We start from the raw sequence: 24,945 nt of genomic DNA, 5'->3' as shown, positions 1-24,945 counted from the left end.
TACAGTATGTTGCTTTCGATTACCTGTGTTTGCTTAACCTGCTCTCTGTGTTTGCTTAACCTGTCCCTCAGGGCTTTATACTGGTATCTTTTCTGTTTTCACTCTACATTGAATATTTTCGCTGAAAATAGCCGATCTACAAGCACTTGTAGATCTGCTATTTATTTCTGCAAAGGTTTTTCCCTGAATGTGTGAAGTTCTGTGTGTGTGTGTGTGTGTGTGTGTGTGTGTGTGTGTGTGTGTGTGTGTGTGTGTGTGTGTGTGTGTGTGTGTGTGTGTGTGTGTGTGTGTGTGTGTGTGTGTGTGTGTGTGTGTGTGTGTGTGTGTGTGTATATGTATGTATGTGTGTGTGTGTGTGTGTGTGTGTGTGTGTGTGTGTGTGTGTGTGTGTGTGTGTGTGTGTGTGAGAGAGAGAGAGGGGGGGGGGGGGGGGTATCCATCATCAGATTGCCCAGCATGTGTCAAAACTGGTTAACTATTCACTCGGAGCTAGAAAAGAATAACACACCTAAAACATATCCTTTACATTTTAAGATTGAACAGGGAAACTATAAAGTGTGTTCATCAATAATAGTGCTGCATGGCATCGTGTGGTGGTGCAGGGGATGAGTCAGACTGTCCACCAGCTGTGAGCTTCTCTTGCCAACAGGGAGGAGTAAAGTTATCTCACAGGGTATGGAGAGGAGAGGGGTGGGGGGCACAGCAGTGTGGATGACGTACAGGTTCATAAAGGATTAGATGTAGTAGTAAATGTGGTGCACTCAGTGAACCAATATGATGGATGAATGGCTGGCAACAATGTTATTTTTGTTATTCTGTGAACTGTTGATATTGTCAGGCACAGTGGTGTAAAGTAACTAAGTACATTTACTCAAGTAGTACTGTACTTAAGTACAATTTTAGGTATTTTTACTTAACTGGAGTATTTCCAAATTTCAGTATTTTTACTACTCCAGTAGTATTTTCTACTCCACTACATCTCAGAGGCAAATATTACTTTTACTCCACTACAATTATTTGAAAACTTTAGTTACTAGTTACTTAGCAGATATAAATTATTATATTATTAAACCACTTTAGCCCTATTTTACACCTAGGCTATTTTCAAAAATGTTAGGACTTTTACTTTTGGTACTTTATGTAGGATATTTGATGCCAATACTTTTGTACTTTTACTCAAGTAACATTTTGAACACATGCAGGCCCTTTTACTTGTAACATAGTATTTTTATATTGTGCTATTTTGCCATACTTTTACTTAAGTAAAATATCTGTAATTTCCTCTGAGAATAAAACGCGTCCTGGAAAGAGACAGATACATTTATACAAGCCACAAGAAGCCTGTTATCCAATTAGTGAGGTTAAAAAAGGGGGTCGTCCCCCTGTTGTCACACAGGCCATTTCCCAATTAGAACACCGCACGTTGATTTGCAGCCAAACACATTACATATACTCCCCCCTTTTAAACACATGTGAACCAACTGAGAGAAGCCAAATTCTCTCTCTCTCTCTCAGAAAGAAAGAAAGGAATATATAAGAAATGCATGCTTTGGTGAACGCGTTCATGCGCTGCCTGGGCTTCCTGCTGCTGCCTGCCCCCTGGCTCTCTGTCACATTGTGCTGCTGGGTTGGAGGGGGGGAGACGACGCCATCATGGCCCAATCCCAGAGCTCGCCTCAGAGGCAGAAACAAGCCTCTTACATATGAGGAAGTAACAACCACCTCCAACAGCAGCAGCGTCTCAACACTAGTTCCTGCTGCTGCTGCTGCCGCTGCTGACGGCTGCGTCTCGCCGTCACCGTGGGCTCCAGTCCGGGGTGTCTGGGAGGCTGTGGAGCGCGTCCTCGGAGCTCCCTGGACCCTGAAGAAGCGTCGAGGTTTGTGTGGTGCTGCTGCTGCTGCCCGCGGCGGCTGCTGCTGTCCTCCCCCCGTTGTTCCCGCTGGCAGTGCCGCCACGGTTTATAATTCTAATCATAATAAAAGCAGCGTTCAGGGAGGAGGAGGAGGAGGGAGCGCCGTTTTAATCGAGGAGGAGGAGGAAGAAGAAGAGCAAGCGGAGGAGGACAAGAACAGCGCGTTTACTGCTTCCTATCTGCGGTGGAGGAGCGACATGAGCGCGGCGGCCGCGGAGTTCCCGAGCCCGGTGATGAGCCCGGTAGTAGGAGGACCCTCCTCACCGGCGTTCCCGAGCCCGGTAGGAGGACCCTCCACCGGCGGGGAGGAGGAGGGTGCACCTCCGGGTCCGAGATCAATAAGCGAGCAGGTGAACACCCACCACACCGTGGTGGTGGACCTGCTGGACCAGCACCTGCAGCAGCGGGAGGACGTGATGCCGCCGCCGGGCGCCGCGGTGAAGATCACCGTGGCCATCATCCAGGCGGCGGAGGACGAAGAATTCGAGCCAGAAGACCTAGAAGTGTCGTCTATGTCTTATAATAATAATAATAATATTGATTTCCTCATGGGTGGAGGAGGCAGCTGTAGCGACGACGACCAGGGAAGGCACGACAAGTCCAGGTACAACACTGTGTGTGTGTGTGTGTGTGTGTGTGTGTGTGTGTGTGTGTGTGTGTGTGTGTGTGTGTGTATATACACTACAGCTTTTTAATGTGGAAAAACACCTTGCTCTTTTACAATGCCTCAGAAAGATGTATCTTCCTATATACTGTGTCAAGGTTATTGGTCTGCATTGGCACTGGACTTTTACACTATTAAACTCTGGCTGTGTACACATGGAAAGGGTTCATTTGGTTCCATTTGTACACATGGAAGGGTTCATTTGGTTCCATTTGTACACATGGAAAGGGTACATTTGGTCCCAATTTGTACACTCTCTGAGTTATAAATGGATTACATTGGATGCTTGGTTTTCTATTTTTATTTATTTTTTAACTGTGTGTGTGTGTGTGTGTGTGTGTGTGTGTGTGTGTGTGTGTGTGTGTGAGAGAGAGACCACCTGTAGGCAGCAACAGTGACGTAAACTCCCAGACACCTGGGGGGAGAGAGAGAGAGCAGAGGATGAGATGAAGGATGGCACCTTCACATTACTCTAATCTAATTCCCCTGCGTCATCCTGGTGCTATTCTTGTCCTCTGTGCCCTATATGTTATCCTCCCATCTGCTTCACTGTGTTGTGAAATGTACTGAAAGGCAATGCGGCCAGAGGTGGGGGAATCACAGTCACCGCTTTCTATTCTAGCCATCGGTTTAGTTATATATTGTATATTTTCACTTTTCCCCCAGTACAACTGCAAAGCACCCAGTTGCACTCTGCTCTGCTGCAGTGACTCCTCATTCCTTTTCATTTTCAAGGACCCCCATTTAATCTCTGGGGACCCCAGTCTTCACTGTGGAATCCTCCGTGTGTATTTGACACTACAAATGGACCCATAACAAGGAAGGATCTGTTGAGGTTACATTTGTAACCTCTTAAGAGTCCCAGTCCCATAAGGTGGTCTCCGGACCTGCCATTGAGGAACTGTGTTCTACTACAGCACGTATGAAATATGTTACAGAAATACAGTTCTAGCACTGTTATTGTTCCTTTGTTTGATGCCTACTGAGCAGGCCACGCATGCGTTTGCAAAAAAGGACATGTGTCCTTTTTTAGATAGATAGATATCTGTAGTTTGTAACATGTAGCCTCCAAGCCAGATGGTTCCTAATTTTGGATCATTCTTCTTTCACACAGGATGCATTTTGACCTCAGTTAACCCTGACATCATTCTGCTGTTGTTGAGACCGTTGACTGCATATGGAGCCGATTTACTATAATTCATTTTAATTTGTGTGCCTTTGTGTGGGTGTTTTTTTTTATTGTCATCTCATGCCCATTGCTGGCTTTTAATCTGAGCTCTTGGCAAAGGCAGAGGATTTATCACACCTGTGGCGGTGGTCAGCAGGGGTTAGGCTACTTACTGGGGGTTTATTAGCAGGGGTTAGGCTACTTACTGGAGGTGTTTAGTAGCAGGGGTTAGGCTACTGTTTAGTAAGTGAGTAGAGCAGTGGTTTTCAACCCTTTTCATATCGAGGACCATTTATTTATTCGAGCCACGGAACCACCATATGATGAGATTTAGCCTCACAGACCCAGGACTTGGAATATTTTGTTATTTTGTCAGTGGGTGGATACGATTTTGTCCACAATTCCATGCTGTATTGATGTGGAGAGATATTAGGCAAACTTTGATCAAAAATAATAATTCTTTGATTAAGTAATTCAGGTGCTTAACAATAATAATAACTCTTGAGAGCGTACATCATTGTACGCTCTTGGTTTCATTGTACGCTCTCAAGAGTTAAAGATCTATAAGGGTCCATTTGGTTACCTTCATCATTTAGCTGGGGACCACCTGGAAGCCCATCAAGGACCACTGGTGGTCCCCGGACCACTGGTTGAGAACCACTGAAGTAGAGGAAAGAAGAGAGAGCGAGAGAGAGGGGGCGAGAGTGAGAGTGGGCGGTTGTGGGAGGTGATGAGTCATCCACAGAATTTCATTCACACCCTCTCTCTGTTCCCACACAGTCCTTACCTGAGCGTAAACTTCAAAGCTTTGGCCACCACAAGTCTTTCTATGCATTATTGAACAAAAGCCTCCCAGATGGACAGTTAGTGTTATTTTCTTTTGGTGAACTTCCACATCCTATGTATGTGTGGGAGGCGGTGCCGTGTGGACAACCTAGGCCTGTCACAATTATACATAATCGTACCTAATCGTAATTATCTGAGATAATAACGGCAATTATTCAGCGTAATCTTTATAATTTCCATGTTGAAACATTTTCATGCGTTTTCAAATCTTTTAAAAGAATAGTGGAAATGGCAGCTTCGAAAACAAGCTCACAATGCAAGCTCAGCTTGTAGATCGGCTGTAAGTATAAAGCTATTAAATATGTCAGCCATTTCTTTGTATATTTAAGTTATTTGACGTATATACCCTGTGGAATGTTTGTTTACAAAGCCTAAAAGCCAAACAGAAATATATTTTCATATTTATGTGTTCCAACTAGGACTGGCTCTGTCTGCTGCAGCCTCTCAGATAGAGAGGTCTTAAGGGAGTAGTTCAGCCAAAAAATGACTTATTTTCTATCAATTACACACCCCATGAATTTGTTTTTGTTTTTGTCGCATTCCTAAGCCAATAATTTGATTACCGGTGGAAAGATGCTAAGGTATCCGGTAAGAGACTCAAGAGTCTCCTACCGGAAATACACCCGGTCATCAAATTATTGGCTCAGGAATGCGACAAACACAAAAAAATCTCCATGAATTCAATGCTTCATGGGGTGTGCATTTGATAGAAATAAGTCCATTTTTTTTGGGTGACTATTCCTTTAACAGGACACTGACTGGCGGAGGCTCTGACCACAGAGGCATGGTTGGTGACTCGCACGGCTGTTGACAACAGTCTGTCACAAAGGGTTGACAACAGCCTGTCACAATGTCACAAAGGAAAAATGTCAAGGAGATGATCTGAGGACAGAACAACAGTGTTGGCAGCCTTTGTGTCCAGTCTGTGCAGGGCGAGGCTGTTTCATAATACAATTTTCTGACTAAACCAGTTAAATTTCTGCTGCCTCGTGTTCAAGAAGATAACTGCTGTGTTTGTAGCAGTGTGTGTGTGTGTGTGTGTGTGTATATATATATATATATATATATATATATATATATATATATATATATATATATACACATATATATTTATTTAGATGAAAAGCAGCATGTGTGCAGAAACCTGATGCTGTTGTATAAATTGACAGACATGTCTTGTACCGGGTTGTTTTTTACTTGTACAAAACGGAATGCAATGATGCTGTCATGGAATTCTAGATCGATCGAAGAAGCGATAGGAGTCGAGACAACGGTGATGCGATGGTTATGCTTTAATTTACATAATATCATTCATGGGGAGAAGTACGTTAGACACACAGTCTGACACAGATCAGTTGTAAGGTAGTTCTGCCGACGAGCACAGGGCGCAGACCATAGATATACTAGCTGCTACAAGGACAAGCTGAACCATAACGTATGGGCTGTAACAAAAACAATAGCTATCAGGCCTAGCGGAGACATCTTGGCTCCTACAGGCTACCAAATATCATGTCGTTTCATAATGTTCTACAAGTGATGGTAAAATATAAAGGTTAGATGTAAACCATAAAAACATAACACAATTCTTCCTCAATGCCGTCGTGTCCCATGTGGATCTCTGACATCAATATGATGTCAGCTTCGCCCACATATGGACAGATTTATGGGGTTTTGTGTCATCCAAGCCTTTGTTATCTTTCTCCTTCTACTTATCTTTGAATGATGATTTGCGGCGAGGCGCTGTGCTGTAGGCAAAATGACAACTAAAGCTGCCTGCACCCCGCTTTTATCATTTATTTCTACCTGATTCGGATGCTATTTCTGGTGTATTGATGACATATTTATGTCCATCACCTCCAAATGTTAGGGACGTAGGATTCATCTTAAAAATTCAATATCTATAAAATGTGAAAAAGCATTTTATGACTGAAGTCTGCAGATTCAGTCATAACGGGTGTAAGGTAAACCCTACTGGAAACTTGTATTGCAATACTGATCTGTATCGATCGATTTGACGTGCAATTAATCAGTTATCGGCCAAAGTTTGCATCTCTACCAAATTCAGGCTCCGTTCTTGCCCAATCCAAGCCCCATTGTCTTCCATTATACATTTAAGTTAGATATATTTTAAAAAAGCATGACGGTAATCAAGAAGGCTTTTATTTGTCACTACGACTCAGTGAAATGTTGTGCGTTCCATAATTTGCCCTGCTGACAGAATGAACAAAGACATTTGGTGCACGATGGTCCAGCGGTTTGCACGATTAGCTTGGGACAAACATGCACGCACACACAAACCCTCTTCTATATTAACACATTTTGCTGGGGACCCCCTTGTACCCCAAGGACCCCTGAGTCCCTGGACCCCACTTTGAGAACCACTGTTCTAAACCTAGCCAAGCCGGGAAAAATCTGTTTACAGTCTGGTAAAAACAAGCTTGAACTACCTACCTTTGAACTGCTTGGATGCAAAGTAAATATTTCCTCCTCTCTCTCTCAAACAGTGGAGCTGGCACCAGCGGAGGTGAGCTGGAGGAGGAGAGTTGGCAGCCCCCAGACTCAGACCTGATCCAGAAACTGGTGGCTCAGATCGAGTACTACCTGTCGGATGAGAACCTGGAGCACGACGCCTTCCTGCTAAAACATGTCCGACGCAACAAAATGGGCTTCGTCAGCGTCAAGCTTCTCACTTCTTTCAAAAAGGTAGGGTCTGGAAATCTGTTTAAAGAAGTTGATCTCCCGGTCTTGCTCAAAAAGGAGGAAAGAGTTGTGAAGGACATGACCACATAGTTGATGTATTTGTAGAACTGTTATCGCAGTATATCATGTTGTAATATTGTTTAATGACATTTAAGCCATAGTGATGTCTTGGTATTACAGTGAGGCTTTGGTTATAAACCAACACAAACCATTTTTTAAAATGGTGAATATGCATGAAGTCTGTGTAATATGTCCAGCCTGATGTTTAGCAATATTGCTATAAATTACAAATGCCATGAACACTTAAATTGGAAAACAATTCAGACAAAAAGTCTGTTTGATTATGTCTAGCCTGTTGTCTAGCAATATTGCTATCAATTCCATGGACATTGAATTAGAAAATTATTGATATTTAGGTCTATTCAATTATGTCCAGCGGCCAGCCTGTTGTCCACTGTCCAGCAATATTGCTATTAATTCCAAATGCCATGGGCACTTGAATTAGACAATTATTGAAGTCTGTTTATATTAATTATGTCCAGCCTATTGTCCAGCAATATTGCTATTAATTCCAAATGCCATGGACACTTGAATTAGAAAATTGTTTATGAGTTTCTAGTTTCAGTATGGTTTGCTGTTTGGGGGCGGCAGTGCAATTCTCACACCAAGCGGCAACAGCTTGTGCTACTGAGTGTCCTTCCTAAGTGTTGGTTGTTTAGTTCTGTGTACACACACACACACACACACACACACACACACACACACACACACACACACACACACACCTACTTAAATCGTTTGGTTAAACATTATTCAAACAGCTTTACTTACTGTAACCATCAGTGCCAAAAGAAAGTTCAGTGATTAATTATTGGCTGATGCAATGAAACCAGGATGTTGTTGTGAGTCACATCAGTTTATCATAATAACATCAGTGCTCTTACTGCTTCAGGAAGTACGACAGAGGATGCTATAGGGGATGCTGCAAATTTTGGTGAATTTCCCTATAAGGGAAGCTGTACGTTCTGGTGAATTTCCCTATAAGGGAAGCTGTACATTTTGGTGAATTTTCCTATAAGGGAAGCTGTAGATTTTGGTGAATTTCCCTATAAGGGAAGCTGTAAATTCTGGTGAATTTCCCTATAAGGGAAGCTGTAAATTCTGGTGAATTTCTCGTCTGACAATTTGACATAATTATTTTTTTTGGCATTTAGTTAAAGGTAGGGTAAGTGATTTGCGTTGGTTAAAATAATTGTTAAATAGCTCTATATTCTGATAGTACTCATTGCTATAGAGTGTTTGTTCAGTATTAGGAGTCTCCTTGTCTCTCCACCTCTTAATTAAACAGAAAATGCATTTTCGTTTCATTTCCAATTTTATCCAAAGAGAACAGAGAACTCAATCAGGATACAGATTAAACAAGTGAAATTGGAAGTGATGACACTAAGAAATGAGCAGACAAAATTGGAACTGGAACACTATACAAATTAAGCTTAAAAATGGGTACTTTCTCCTGATTGGCTGAGATTTTGACACCTACCGAAAAATTTATTTTCTGTTTATTAAAGAGCTGGAGAGACAGGGAGACATCTGTTACTGAAAAAACACTCTATAGCAATGATTACTATAATATAGTATTTGAACCTTTTAACAAAATACTTTTTGTTTTAACCAAAAAATATCACTTACCCTACCTTAACTTTGTTATTCATAGTATATGTAGCTTATAGTATAATTAGCACCTTATTTTGTGATTTACCGTAGCATTTAGTTTTTAGCCACTAGGCTGTACCCTAATGGCTTAAGACAATATTCCATTATCTCCTCCTTGCAGGTGAAACACTTGACCCGTGACTGGAGAACAACCGCTTACGCCCTGAGACACTCGACCATACTTGAGCTCAACGACGAGGGCCGTAAGGTGCGGCGCAGGTCAATGGTGCCCGTCTTCGCCAGTGAATCTCTGCCCAGCCGCATGCTGCTACTGAGTGACCTGCAGAGCTGGCCAGAACTGGCGGCTCTGGAGCCAGACGGTGGGGAGAACGGAGGTGGCGAGGGAGCGACCCAGCAGGAGCAGCTGATGAAGCTGTTGCTGAAAGCGTTCGGTACGTACGGTGCCATCTCCTCGGTCCGGGTCCTGAAGCCCGGGAAAGATCTTCCGGCCGACCTGAAGAGGCTGAGCAGTCGATACAGCCAGCTGATCACGGAGGAGTGTGCCATCGTGGAGTTTGAGGAGGTGGAAGCGGCGGTCAAGGCCAACGATGCCGCGGGTAATGAGGACGGAGGGGCCGGCTCTCTGGGGCTGAGGGTGGTCCTGATTGGAACCAAGCCACCGAAGAAGAAGGTGCCCAAAGAGAGAGCGCCGCGCGAGGAGGGAGGGATGCGCAAAAGCCGTTCGCTCAACAGCAGAGTCCGAGAGCTCCAGTATCACGGCGAGGATTCGGCCTGCAGCTCTTCGGACACCGAGAGCAACCCCACATCCCCCAGTCTGGCCCGCAAGTCACGCTCCTGTAACAAGCTCAGCCCCACCACCGCAGGCATCAACCACCTCAGCCCCGTCGTGTCCCCGCGAAACAGTCCCTGGTCTAGCCCACGCGCCAGCCCCTGCCCCCAGCGCAAATCCCCGATCCCCCAAAAGTCTCCCCTGGCCAGTGAGGGCAGGCTGAGCCCCGAGGCCGGGCGCCGCTGGGCAGACTACTCCTCAGATAGCAGCCTGACCCCTTCGGGGAGCCCCTGGGTTCAACGGCGTCGGCAGGTGGCATCGCAGGAGAGCAGTCCCGTGGGCAGCCCCATGCTGGGTAGAAAGATCCAGAATGCAGACGGTCTGCCGCCCGGCGTCATGAGGCTGCCACGAGGCCCCGATGGCACCCGTGGCTTCCACTGCATCGCCATAGGCGAGCGGGGCAAGACTGCGGCTACTCAGACTTGATGCATTAGATCACTTATGACACACTTTCCCTTACAGTATATACCCTCCAATATAAACGGTACAGTGGAGATTTTGACCCAGTCCCTGGACACAAAACGCAACCCCCTCCCCCATATTTGAATGACGTGTAGATATTTTTTTGTTGCGATTTAGTTTAGTCTCTTTTTGTTAAAAATATATATATTTATATTTTTTTATGACTTTTTTGGTTAACATGGTGACATCTTTTTGATTTGCTAATGAAGATTTAAGTTGTAACTTCATATTGATTCAAGGGAAAAAGACTTTTCAAAAAGAGATTCTGAATAGTTTTATTGTTTCTCAGGCGCCATAGAAATGGACCATGTCACCTCCATTGCTCCCTTTTCCATATCGTCAGTGGGGTGGAGAAGAATGCCCACATCAGATATATTTTTTTGTTTGTTTTTTGTGTCTGCTGTCTGCAAGTATGTGCTTTAAAAGCTCACAACGTTGTCTGTGGATGATGTCTAAATATGTAAATTGTGTGAAAAGTGGCATGGGCGCAATGGGGTTGATATCGAGGTATTACCATTATGCCTTTATGTATTTGTCTACTGTGATTATCACTCTTACATGCTATTTAAACTGAGCCCTCCCGTACAGTTTGATCGGTTATCTTTCATGGACATTTTATTATATATATTTTTAATTTTTAATTTTGTTTGCCTTTTTTTTGTATTTCTTTATTTTCATAATGCCTTGGTGGTTACTTAACTTAAGCTTCCAAAGTATGGGAGGTGAGAGTGGTTCGCTCCAGTCTATGAAATGTCGGGCTGTTTGACAGGTAGCTCTGGGTTGGCTTATCTCTGTTTTCTGTCATTATGACAAAGCTGGTTGGGTTTGGGGAATGTCAGTGATTTAGATGCTCTCTTGCCTTTACACCTAAGCTGGGGTATTGTACAGTGCATTTCTTAAATAAATCACTTAAATTGCATTTGGCTTGACTATGCTTGATTGACTTTTCTAGCGATTCTGTAGGTCACTTCTGTAGGTCACTTCATGATCATTCTAACCTTTTATTTAAATGTTCTTTTTTTTAAATAAGGGCTTTGCCAGTATGGTCTGGAGATTTCATGTACTGTGCCAAAACGCATACTGAATTAATTCGAGTGTTGAGAGTGGAACTGGCTGTATTCCAGAATGATGCTCTAGCTAACCCATCTGAGACTGGCTGCACAGATGGGAGGTTTTGGAGATATATATATGGGAGAATATAGTATATATGTTTAGCTCTGTATCTCAGCAGAAAGTGAATTATGTGTGTGTGTGTGTGTGTGTGTGTGTATATTTAGATGATTGTGATAAAATAATCAACTTAATCTAAGGATTAAATGTGTGCCTTTGCTGCTTCAGCTATCAAAGACGTAATGCATCTTTCATTTTCTTGGAGATTTCATTTAAATGTATGACATGTTTTTGCTATATAGTGTAACTGACCATAATGCGAGTACACGGGAGTGCCTAAAGCTGTTCAGGTACTGTTTATCCAAAAGGACGGGGCTGAGGCCTGTCTTTTGGGATCAGTGACACTGATGGGAATAATTGGGCTTACACAATACTGGAATAATGGTCTTTTGTTCTCTTTGCTCATGAATGGTGAATAAAACGCACCATTGGGTCGGCTCACCTCAGAGTAGCACCCTAATTTCTGACCACTTATCACACATTACAGCCATTATTCCTGTAATATCATGAACAAATGAGAACAATAGTGGATGGCCTTCATAATTATAAAAAACATAATGTAACCAAGTCCAGTAATGACGTTTGATTTCTCCATCTCTCAGGTAATGAGAGGATAATAAGACAATGTTGCATTTAGTGCCGAGCAGGAGCATTGGATGGTAATGATGCCAGGGGCCCTGGACTGACACAGGACTTTAAAGATGCCAGATTTGATTGTTTTAATGTAATCCATTAAGAGCGGGAACGCATCTGTCATTTTAAGATTTCTTTGGCTATTCAAAAAATAGCAGATAAAAAAAAAAATAGCAGATATACAAGCTCATAGCGTGGCACTATGTGCGCTATGAGCTTGTATCTGCTATTTTTTTTACTTTTGTTTGTGCAAATCTTTGAATATAATATATTTTTTAAAGCAGGGGTCTTCAACCTTTTCAGGCCAAGGACCCCCTAACTGAGAGGGATATGAAGCAGGGACCCCCACTACATATTACATAACATTGTGTTGCAGATTAAAGCTTTTCATAGATGTTGGTTTCATGTTATTTTCAGACATTTAACCACTTAAACCGTCAATACTTAGTCAACTTTCACTCTGTACTTTGTCTGCTCTTCTTTTCCCCTCTTTGCCGAAAATAGCCGATCTACAAGCTCACAACGCCTTGTAGATCGGCTATTTTCGGCTAAAGTTGTCCTTAGAATAGGGATGTAGGGTTCAAGTGGTTAATGTGAAAAACAATGATCCTATCACACAGAGATTTGGCGGACCCCCTGTAGCAACTCTGAGGACCCCCTGTTGAAGACCCCTGTTTTAAAGCAAACATTTTTTACTCCGATCTGTGCTTCTGGGTGTCCCTGGAACAACATATTTTGAGATGGGGGGGTCCGTGGCCAAATACATAGCCTTTTGGGGGTCCTTGACATGGAAAAGTTGGAGCACCACTGATATAGCAACATGCTGTTAGGATTTAGAAAACGTTTTTAGATATGTATTTGGCCGTGGACCCCCATCTCAAAATGTTTTGTTCCAGGGACCCCCAGACACAAAGAGTTGTTAAAAAAAAATTCGCTTTAAAAATATATATATTCAAAGATTTGCACACATTTTCAAGATGTTTAAAAAATAGCAGATCTACAAGCTCATGAGTATATCTGCTGTTTTTGAATAGCCAAATAAATCTAAAGTGACCACAGATGCGTTCCCGGATTGAATGGGTTAAAGATGCCAGATTTGATTGTTTAATACATTTTAGGGGTCCAGTGGGATACACAGTACATAACCCATAGCCCAGAATGTAGTGTTTCCTCTGGTGCTGAGAACCTCTCAACTTGGTGCCTGAGATTTGGGTCAGTAAATCTGCTCAAAATACATTTTTTTCTCTTCTTTTGTTTTGATTGATTTATTAGTCTAAGCTAAAAGGATAACAAAAAAGTCCTGGTGACTTGTTTCCATTGTGGTTATAATTATTCAATTCATCAACATGGCATGTTGCAACGTAGTCTGTGGGTGTAGGTCAGAGATCCATGTAGATTTGAGACGAGGGAATTCCAAAATGCTTCTTTTTTTTTCATGTGATCCACGTACCTGTAGACCTCAGGGCAACAGATAAGGGACAAATTTTCACTCAATTACATATCTATGTCCATATCTAAACGACAAAGGCTGTTTCTTTTTACATATAACTATATGGAAATGAGTAAAATGAGAAGTTTGGAAAAGGTGACCCTGAATGGAACCTCACAGTGATGACATCACAGGGTGGAGAAAACTGCAAGTTTGTGGTACACTGTATTGCCAGTACTTGGTACAATATTGTCCCTTAAATGAACATGGTGAACGTCTTGTTTTTACTGTAAAGGGTTCAATTAAATGTATATTGATGACTGAGATGAGTATCCTTGTATTTGTTTATAGGGAGTTTAGGTGAGTTTACCAGGGTGTACTTCCTCCACTCAGATCCTGCTCAACTGAACGTTGGGGGCAGGGCAGATTTAGCTGTTTTCCCCTTTTCTTTCTTTTTTTATAGCCAGCATTTAAAATTATCTGTTGCCCTGCCTTGAAAAGTGCATCACAAAAGTGATGACCTGGCTGCCATTGCTTTTTTTAACCCATTCGATCCGGGAACGCATCTGTGTCATTTTAGATTTGAGCTATAACCATTATTTTATACTCTTTGGCTATTCCAGAATAGCAGATATACAAGCTCATTGTAGCAGATCGGCTGAAAAATCATGTAAATGTTTGCAAATCTTTGAATATATATATTTTTTTTAAGCTAACATTTGTAACTCAAATATTTGCTTCTGGGGGGTCCCTGGAACTAAATAGTTTGAGATGGGGGGTCGGCGGCCAAATACATATCATTTTGGGGGTCCTTGACATGAAAAAGTTGGAGCTGCACCACTGATATAGCAACATACGTTTCTCAGAAACCTGTTAGGATTTAGAAGACATTTGTAGATGCCTTCCCGGATTCAATGGGTTAAATGGTTGTTCCGACTCTCTCTCTCTTCACATGGCTCTTAGCGTGGACGTTAGTGTAATGGGTGGTGTCAAATTTGAGGAACTAGAATCTGGGGAGGAGTAAATGTTTCTCAGCTGCTGCAAAGAAGAACAACCCATTCTAACTGTTGACACAAGCCCAAACCAAGTCCAATAGGGGAAGTTATTTCATGTACCTCCCACACCCCACCCGCATTATGTAACAGAGAGAGAGGGAGAGGATCTGATTTTAGGGAGTCGATTCAAACCAACTAACTGTGGTATTAGAAGTTAGAAAGTGTCCTTTGACTCTGACCATGTTTCATCTGTGAAAAAGCACACACACCTGTGAAAGTGGCCTGAGCTAAGAATATAGCTGTGAATTCTATCAACTGAGAAGTATATCGCTGCTGTTGTTGTCGGGTAGAAACCTCCTATCTCCATACTTTGTGTGTTTTATTTCGTAAATTAGCGCCCTACTTGATCATACTACAGTGTCACACGAAAGCATCAAAAGTAGCAGATCCACAAGCTCGAAATACGTTGCTTCAAATCTGCTACTTCTGGCTTTGAATTAACAGTTAAAAGTAACAGTTTTGGACATATGAGGTTTTCCTTCTACCCGACGATATGAGAGTACCGTACTAGTTCTAATCTTCAAATGAGGTTTAATCTTCCAATCACTACATAATGTACAGCCGCTAAACATCAGAATAAAGCAAATGACAGCTCCATGACATTTCACACATTTATTTACACGGTCACCAAGCAGAAAAGACTGACAATCAAAACTTCAAATAAAAAAATTACAATGTACATTTTACAGCAGAACAAGGTGTATATTTGTGCTGCACATTCTCGAGTAACAGCATCCTACAGTATAACCATTAAGGTTGGTGTAATACATGATGAACAACCCAATGAAACCAAACAGAATGATATGAAAAGGAATCAAAACACTACTTAGGAAGCATAGCATCTGCCTGGGCATGTCAAGCTCTGAGAACAGCATTTTAATGATCACATACAGTAAGCATGGATTAAAGCAGAGGGAACATCTCACGACTGAAAAATGTTGTCCTAATGTGCGATTTGTGACCCCCCCCCCCCACACACACACACACACACACACACACACACACACACACTAGTGCTGTTTCCTAAACATCACAATATGTAAAGTTATTATGTTTGTCAGATTTTTCCTGCTGTTCCACAGTACATACTGGATTGAGGCTTTAAACTTAGCTTTTACAAGAAATATCCGAGACCATAAGGGTTTTATGAAAGATGCTTCAGAACGTTGTTCTAGTTTGACCACTTTAAATGCTCTTATCTTAAAATAATAACTGAAAATAGCCTATCTACTGTACAAGCTCTCAACGCGTCTGTGACGCATTGAGAGCTTGTAGATACATGCTGGCTTCTATGGAATCCAAATGAACACCAAAACACTCGCCCCAAAACAGTCGCCCCGCGACAAATCCGCCGACCTCGGAACGGTCACCTGGTATTCCTAAACGTAACCTCAGTAAACTATGCCTAAACCCTAACCTTATTCCTAAACTTAACCTCAGCAAAACTATGCCTAACCCTAAACTTATTTCTAACCATATTATCAGTAAAAAATACAAGAACACAAGAACCGCTGGGGGCAAGTGGTCCGTGGAGAAAATGGGAGCGAGGGTGTTTTGGGGGGGGGCGAGCCTTCCGGTTACCATCCAAATGACTGAAATCAAGTCGTGGCGACTGAGAACTTGAATCCATGCATACAGTAAGCTCTGTGAAGACATACAGCCTGAGTGAGTAGTAAGTGTAATACTTTTGAAGCGAATAAATCCAAGTATGTATTATGTAGACATACAGTACAGTAAAATGTGTTTCCTTGGTTGTACTCCCAACATCAAATAATGTGCGTCTATGTGTGTGTAATCAGAATGTGGGGCTGCACAACTATTAACCAGGCATGCAAACAGCCCCGATGTGAAAAAGGTCAGGTCAGGTGTCACACAATTGCCCAATTTGGATTCAAAACGGCTATTGTAGCTGAAAAGCTACAAGTTTGCATGTCTGATTAACAAAATAAAAAAAACTACAAATGAAATCACGACTACAGGTTACACTTCCACCACCATTATCAGAGGAAATGTGTTCCAATTGGCCTCTGAAAACATTTTTCTGGTGTGCAGAACTCTGCTTTACAAACTTAAAGGTAGGGTAAGTGATTTGCTTTGGTTAAAATAAGTGTTAAATAGCTCTATATTCTGATAGTACTCATTGCTATAGAGTGTTTGTTCAGTATTAGGAGTCTCCTTGTCTCTCCACCTCTTTATTAAACAGAAAATACATTTTCGTTTCAGTTTCAGTTTCATTTCCAATTTTATCCAACCAGGACAGAGAACTCAATCAGGATACAGCTTAAACAAGTGAAATTGGAAGTGATGACACTAAGAAATGAGCAGACAAAATTGGAACTGGAACACTATACAAATTAAGCTTAAAAATGGGTACTTTCTCCTGATTGGGTGAGATTTTGACACCTACCGAAAAATGTATTTTCTGTTTATTAAAGAGCTGGAGAGACAGGGAGACATCTGTTACTGAAAAAAACACTCTATAGCAATGATTACTATCAGAATATAGTATTTTAACCTTTTAACCAAATAATATCACTTACCCTACCTTTAACCCATCAGTCAACCTCTTCCAGACATCATTAGCAGCACCCTTTCACTTCATGTATAAAATAGTTCCATGTATATTGCAATTCACAAAAACAAATCTAATTTCAGGTGGAGAAATGTTTTATCAGTCATTAACATTGTACAGTCCTAATTGGGATGCTTATGTGATGAAATATACACACACACTACTTTCAGTGATCAACAAAACCAAGTTTTCTAGTAATTGAAGGGGGGGGGGGGTTGTAGTTGGAGGGGCCCTGTACAAAATCAATGGACAAACACTCCCAATCAGGCCCCATTTCTTACAGTGTTAAATCCGCAGTACACACACAAAAGAGCCATTGAGGCTGGTAGGAAAGAAAAAGGTTGTCTGTAAAAAAAAAAAACTCAAAACATCTCAAATCTCTGTGTTATACGTTCTCGTAGGACATAAACGGTGCCTCTCAATTGTTCTTCTGTCATCTCCCATTGTTGCCACAAATCATCTCTGTCGAGTGGAAACCTCACATGTCCAAAACTGTATTCAGAATTTCAGATTTGGAAAATAGCTCAAGTAGAGCTCAAAACGCGTCGCTTCGCGCCACGCTTCGAGCCTGTGGATCTGCTACTTTTGATACTTTTGTGTGACGCTGGAGTGTGATCAAGTAGGGCGTTAATTTACGAAAAAACGCAACAAGTTAGAAAATGGAGATAAGAGGTTTCTGTCCGACAGCGAGGAAATGCTCTATAACCATGGTTACATCATGGCATGATGCTCCCTCCGGAAATACATTTAGTTTACCGTGCAGTGAGCGCCACAGGAGTCCCCAAGGTGACGGCATGTTGTCAACGAGAGCAAAAGCTCAGCAGGAAACCAAACCATCTAAACGTAGCTCCAGTCAGCATGACCCAACCGACCGTACCCATCATCAACTAGCCTTTACAACCAACCGGCTCTTTGATTTCTCCCAGATCCACTGACATAAAAAATAATGAAGGTCTCTTTAAGCTCTCCAGTGCGGTTTCTCCAACAAAAAGGTCTTCCAGCAAGATGAGTGGAGGAGGAGGGTGAATGGAAACGGAACTGTGGGTACCGTAGCTTCCTTGACCAGGGCGAAAAACACATCCTGCCTGCTTTAGTCTGATGGGATGACGGATATGTTGTTGCAGACAGAGGAATACAGGAAGCTTGAGCAGGCGAGACATGCTGAGAAGAAGTGACATGGACAGTCATAGCGGTGGCGTGCAGGCCAGAACATTGGAGGGCAACGCAGCACTGTCCATCCAGCCAACCAACCAGCCGGGTCCACACACCACACACTACAGAGGTCAGATGTAGAGAGAACCGTCGGCCGGCCCAACGTAGCCGACCCCTATTAGCAGTACGTCTATTAAGGTCCAGATACCCAGGCCTCCGAAGCTGAACAGCTTGCCCAGGCCTTCCCTCCACTGGCCCAGGTAGAAACGGTCAGCTCCGAAACCACCCAGTGTTATACTATAAGAGATAACAGACAGAAAAATCAGTGACGCCCTCAGACCGATCTCATGGATTAAGGCAAAAATAAAATCTCACGGCTGATGACTGTCTAATGTGTGATTTGTGAAACAGCGTGAGAGGAACACCCCCAAGACTAGCGCTGCCTGATTCCTAAACAATTAACACAATGTTAATTATGTAAAATTATGATGCTTTTGTAATACTATGAAATATCCGAGACCATTAGAATTTTATGGAAAATGATTCTAAACGGCCCCCCGACGGCTGGCGTAGTGGTCCGGGCACCTAGGCTGTTAATGCAGCCTGACAGCGTGTTGAATATAGCCCATCTATAAGCTCTAAATACGTCGCGGATGCATTGAGAGCTTGTAGCTGCGCAACATGCTTTCATTTACTGAAGGTTTGGAAAACAGAAAGGAGACACTGACAAGGTCTTGGCAGGATAAGGACTCAGTCCTCCTACGCCAGCTGTGAGATTTCATAACCAATCATCAGTGAAACCTTCTCTTGTCTTGGTTTAAGTCTGCGTTTAGGTGGATAAATGGAAACCTGTTAACTTTTTCATGGAAAATAGCGATAATGTTTTAATTATGTGTAAGATAATGTGATTATGTGTAAGCTATGGTAATAGTGGATACAACTAAGCTGGTGTTACAGGTTTAAGTGATAACCCATCACTTTTTTGGCAGGAGAGCTCCTGGTTCATTGCCATTAGTACATAGCGAGTCCCACTAGGGCCGGTTTTGGACAGAGAACCGGCACACTAGTGTGATATCCAACTTTAATCAAAAGTTGGATGTCTGAGGGAGTTTTAGTTCTAAAACTGGCCGGTCATATAACACTTGTGTCATTTGTGGTTACCTGAGTGCTAGTGCAGTCGACCATTTGTATCCTCCAGTCCAGTTGCAGTATAAACGTTTAGGAAAATCTCTTTTACCTACAGAGTACAGTAAGCAAAAGAGGGCAGTGAAAAGACACATAAATAACACATGGCAGCTGTGACAGGAGTAGGCAAGAGGTTAGAAAAGTGCTGTTGTAAAACTGAACATTGCCAAAACAATGAGCAATTAGAGGAAAGCAACACCTATTCTGCTGCTCATTGTCACTAGGCCTGTCACAATTATTATTACATATTTGCAATAAATTGAGATTGCATTTTTTTGCCATTTTTTCGTCATAATCATTTCCAGGTTGAAAAATAGTGGAAATAACAGATCTACAAGCTCAAAGCGCATCAAGATGTGACGCGTTTTGAGCTTGTAGATGGCCATTTCCACTACATAAAGTACAAACGTATTAAATCATGTACGTTATTTGTCATATCTGCACCTTTTGTTTATTGTTCCAATGTTTCAATTACAGAAACGCAATTAAATCGTTAATCGCATTTATTAATCGCAAAAAAAATCATAATCGTGACAGCCCTACATGTCATATGCCATTTTACAAACTGCTCTTATCTGTCAAGAGGCTAGACACCCCTTTATACAGTATACGACAATAAAACAAGCTTTCGCTGAGAAGAAAACAATCACCTATTCACAGTAACTAACACTAGTATCCCTTGTGCGATTAGTTAAATGGATGTGAGAACATTATTGAGCGTTACCTAAACAGTGCACGTGGTCCAGCACCACACAGGTGGCGTTGTAGCGCTTGCGTGGACAGGACACCGTCATACAGCTGGGCGAGTTGGAGCAGCGGTACAGAGACGGGTCCAGCTGCCAACAGAACTGACAGGTGATGGACAGGGAGAAGTTGGCCTGCTGCTGTCCTGACTCCACCTGCAAAATAAGGGAGCAAACATCATGTCAGTCACCACCGTACAGCAATTCCTCAGCATTTTCTCTCCATATATACAGGTATATTTAAAAAAGATTGATTAAAGGATGAAATATTAACCCATTAAGACCGGGAACGCATCTGTGTGTAATTTTTCAGATTTCTTTGGCTATTCAAAAATAGCAGATCTACAAGCTCATAGCACTCGGTGCTGAGCTTGAAAATTCGTGTATTTTTTTGCAAATCTTTTTATATATATATATATATATATATATATATATATATATATATATATATATATATATATATATATATATATATATATATATATATATATATATATATATATATATATATATATATATATATATATATATATATATATCTAAAGGGAACATTTGTAACTCAAATCTTTGCTTCTGGGGGGTCCCTGGAACAAAATATTTTCAGATGGGGGTCCGTGGCCAAATACATATAATTTTGGGGGTCCTTGACATGAAAAAGTTTGAGCACCACTGATATATAGCAACATAAGTAATAAAAAGAAAAAAGAAACTGTTAGGATTTCAAAGACATTTCTAGAATCCCCAGAAGCTTAAAAAATATATAATAATAAAAAAAAAAAATATATATATATATATATATATATACATATATAATCAAAGATTTACAAAAACAATCACGATTTTTCAAAAACTGCAGATCTACAAGCTCATCTGCTATTTTTGAATAGCTGAAGAAATCTAAAAATGACACATTTAGTCGTTATGCCAATTGAATCCTCCCCACACACACTTGTGTGTTGTCACTTGTCACTGCTGTTGTATCCTACTGACACACCTACCAGTGAGGAGCCCCTATCAGGAGGACGAAGAGCCTTCATCCTAATCCTCCCGCCCAACGCTCCCTGCTGACAGTACAGGTGCTGCCCCAGCCTGTAGGAGTTCGTGCAGTGACAAATATCACCCTCTCCGCCCCGGTGGTGTTCGTGTACAGCAGACGCTCGACAAAGCTGGATGCACCACGGTGGATTCGAACCCACAACCTTCGCCGTGGTGGGCAGGTGCTTTACCACTGCGCCACCTGACTAGAGCCCTACCTATATACTGCATCAGTGTCGCCGATATATCGGTCATTACTTAACGTTTTTGTCAACATCGGTATCAGCAGTTATGCAGCAGATATGTCCCGATTTTCTTTTTTGTCATGTCATTCTTGGTGAAATAATAGCCAATCTACAAGCTCGTAGATTGGCTATTTGTGATTTTTTTGGACTAAAGGTTTAAATATAATACATTCTAGTTAAAAAAAGAAACTTCAAGCAAATCAAAGTTTTCGGCATTCGGTGGTCTAGGACTCTCTAAAATCGAGATCGGCATCGGACACAAAATGCTGGCATCGATCGGGCTCTATACCCCTGAGCGCCAAAAAATAACACGCTATTTTATCTGAGCTATCTCACCACACAGTGGACTCCTGCTTTTGGACTGCAGGTGAAGGAGGCCGTCTTCCCGTAGCTGCAGTTGTGATGGAAGAGGCAGTTGATGCAGTCGGCTGGCAGTCGACTGCACAGACCCCCGCTGGGACACTTAGCGGTGTAGCTCTCCTCATCTGTGGGAGATGCTGGCGAGGAAACAACAACGTCAAAGGAAGTTCGTTAAAAGGAACATGGCTCTTTTTATATGGCTGTTAGCCACAAGCAACTTAGATGCTATAATGCTATCTGGCGTCTAAGTCAGGGGTCTTCAACCTTTTCAGGCCAAGGACCCCCTAACTGAGAGAGAGATGAAGCAGGGACCCCCACTATATATTACATAAACTTGTGTTGCAGATTAAAGCTTTTCATAGATGATGTATTCATGTTAATGTGTATTTTCAGACATTTAACGACTTAAACCGTCAATACTTAATAAACTTTCACTCTGTACTTAGTCTGCTCTTTTTTCCCCTCTTTGCCGAAAATAGCAGATCTACAAGCTCACAACACCTCGCAGTGCGAGGCGTTGTGAGCCTTAGAATAGGGACATCCCTGTTCTTAGAATAGGGATGCTAGGGTTCAAGTGGTTAATGTAAAAAACAATGATCCGATCACAAAGAGATTTGGTGGACCCCCTGTAGCAACTATGCAGACCGCTAGGGGCCCCGGACCCCCTGTTGAAGACCCCTGGTCTAAGTTACAAGTTTGGAAGCACTCGTTTTCAATAACGCAACGTCCTGCTGCCTCCTGCATTATGTGCCATCTCAAAACGGGGTGGTACGCAGGACCGTTGAGTGAGTGCGTCCAAACATTTAGAAAAATAATCACCTGCACAGAATTTATTGACAGAAAGTACCTCATAACATGTCTACGGTGCATTTTTATCAAACAAAAACTCGACAGATAGAAAGAGGATATTCCAAGCTTTCCGTACAGCTGCAATATTTGTCAGTTTAACGTCATTTAATACAATCAGATAAGACTTTTCAATTAATGGGCCGTCAAGGGTTGGTATTGCGACATAGATGCCAAATAGCATTATAGCATCTACTAATGTTGCTTGCAGCTTGGCTGTGAGGAATGAGCAGAGAGTTTTACCGGAGGCAGCTGCAGGAACCACAGGGCTGGTGATGACAGGACTGTGGTGGGGGGCATCCCGGGTGTAGGGGGGCTCCGGACCCACATGAGAGCTCAGATAGCCTAAAAACACAACACAAACAACAGTCAATCGTCACTTAACCTATAAAGAAAACCCTCCATACTGACAACAGCATCTACCCAGAGAGTACACACCTATCAGTTAACTACTATGACTGATTGATTGATTGGTTGATTGATTGAATACTTAATTAACAGTTTGCACAAAGTCCAGGGGTACACAATAATGCTAAAAGGATAACACAAAAAGCGCTGAGGGCTTAAGTTTCCATTGTGATCCTGTGTATTCATTCAATTCATCAAGACGTTTCAATGAATTGATTACACAGGACCCAATGGAAACAAGCCATATAGTGCTTTCTTGGGTTTTAATCCTTGCAGCATCCTTTTGTATAGCACTGTAGTTTCTGTGCTTTTTTTTGTGCAAACTATTAACAATTCAAGAAATCATCAATACTAGGAGCAGTAGGGGGGGGGGGTCATTTCAGGGGAAAATAGCTGATGTACAAGCTAACAACGCGTGTAAATCAGTACTTTAAAGTAACAGTAAATAAGGAGGATTAGGCAATACGCAGAAAATAGATAATGACCCTTATAATAAACCTTATTATAGTCCATATAAGAGCTGTTCCAGGTAGAACTGTAATAGACATCAAAGCTATTCATTGTTGTGTTTACAACGTTAGCAAGCAGCTAGTTGGCAGTGTTGCCATGTCCGCTTATAATAAGCGACTTGGGCTTGTTTTTCTGTTAAGTCGCCTGTAAATATATATATATATATATATATATATATATATATATATATATATATATATTTTTTTTTTTTGGGGGCTCGTTTCTTAATGTTGTTTAAACCAGTGTTTCTAAAAAAAAAATATGTCAAGGACCCCCAAATTAATACGTATTTGTGCTAGGGACCCCGCCCCATTCAAGATTTGTGTTGCTAAAATGTTTCAAAAAAAGATACCAACATTTTTTCAATGTTTTTTGAAAATAATGTTGTATACTATGTATAAATAAATGCAAATGTATATATAAATAAAAGCGTCGCGATGCGACGCGTTGTGGGCTTGTAGGTCTGCTATTTTCGATTAGCAAGGGCTTGGCTTCTTTTGGCCTTGTTTTCATAGACCTGGTTGCTTATTATTTCTCTCGCAGAAAAACCTGGCAACACTGCCAAAAGCAGTGCAACTCAGTGTAAAAAAAAACAACCAGTCAGCTAGCATGTTAGCTAGTGGTAATAAACTGGTTAAAAAACAAGCATAAACCTACCGTTAACACACTGTAGGAACAGGTCCAGGAACAGCAGTGTGATGATGCCCTGGGCCTTCACACAGCGTCCTCTGTCTGGTCTCCAGATCTGACAGATCGTGGCCATTGTTGTTGCTGAAGATCCAGTAGATCTCTGTATGCTCTCTGTGAGGCTAGCTGGGCAGGGTTGCCAGATATCGGGAGAGAAACAAGCCAACCAGGTGTGTATGAAAACAAGCCCAAAAGAAGCGACTAGGCCACGTGAGCACTTTAAACCGTCGGATATTTGAAAATAGCAGATCTACAAGCTCGCAACGCGTTGTGATCTGCTATTAAAAAAATATATATTTTGAAATAAAATGTGAAATATTTGGAAGATTTTTTTAAACATTCTATCTAAACAACACAAATCTGGTACGGGGCTCATGCCCTGTCACAAAACATTTTCAGATGGGGGACAAATCAGATACATTTTAATTTCAATTTGGGGGTCCATGACATGAAAATATTTGACAAACACTGGTTTAATATTAATAATATTATTTTTAGAAACAAGCCCAAATAAGCAACTACACTTTAGAAACAAGCCCAAAAAAAACGCAAACACCAATATTTACAAGGGACTTCACAGAAAAATAAGCCCAAGGTCGCTTATAATAAGCAGACATGGCAACACAGTAGCTGGTGCTGAGTCTAGATCCCATATGCCG

General features: G+C 41.8%; 2 protein-coding genes across 3 annotated transcripts; one reads left to right on the top strand and one right to left on the bottom strand.

Annotated features, from left to right (window-relative positions):
* Positions 1-1,540: 1,540 nt before the first annotated feature.
* Positions 1,541-11,492, top strand: larp6a (La ribonucleoprotein 6, translational regulator a; the record flags this gene model as incomplete). Its single annotated transcript, XM_080436942.1, has 3 exons — positions 1,541-2,517; positions 7,096-7,294; positions 9,126-11,492. 3 exons carry the CDS (start codon positions 1,541-1,543, stop codon positions 10,218-10,220), a joined length of 2,271 nt encoding a protein of 756 aa, XP_080293068.1. The 3' UTR covers positions 10,221-11,492.
* Positions 8,957-24,411, bottom strand: tm2d3 (TM2 domain containing 3). Of its 2 annotated transcripts, XR_013933708.1 has the most exons (7): positions 24,257-24,411; positions 22,925-23,026; positions 21,812-21,972; positions 20,177-20,351; positions 19,429-19,504; positions 17,089-18,564; positions 8,957-8,985 (listed from the first exon to the last, which is right to left on the bottom strand). XR_013933708.1 is itself a non-coding variant. In XM_080436952.1 (6 exons), exons 1-6 carry the CDS (start codon positions 24,360-24,362, stop codon positions 18,399-18,401), a joined length of 786 nt encoding a protein of 261 aa, XP_080293078.1. In that variant the 5' UTR covers positions 24,363-24,411; the 3' UTR covers positions 15,542-18,398. The 2 variants fall into 2 exon arrangements, 1 of the variants encoding a protein (XP_080293078.1); XM_080436952.1 differs by lacking the exon at positions 8,957-8,985 and having other exon boundaries at positions 15,542-18,564.
* Between the last annotated feature and the right edge of the window lie 534 nt (positions 24,412-24,945).

This window comes from Gymnoscopelus braueri (assembly GCF_963280865.1).
Source record: "Gymnoscopelus braueri genome assembly, chromosome: 1".
In the NCBI taxonomy this organism is placed as follows: domain Eukaryota; kingdom Metazoa; phylum Chordata; class Actinopteri; order Myctophiformes; family Myctophidae; genus Gymnoscopelus; species Gymnoscopelus braueri.
This window is presented reverse-complemented; position numbering and strand designations above follow the sequence as displayed.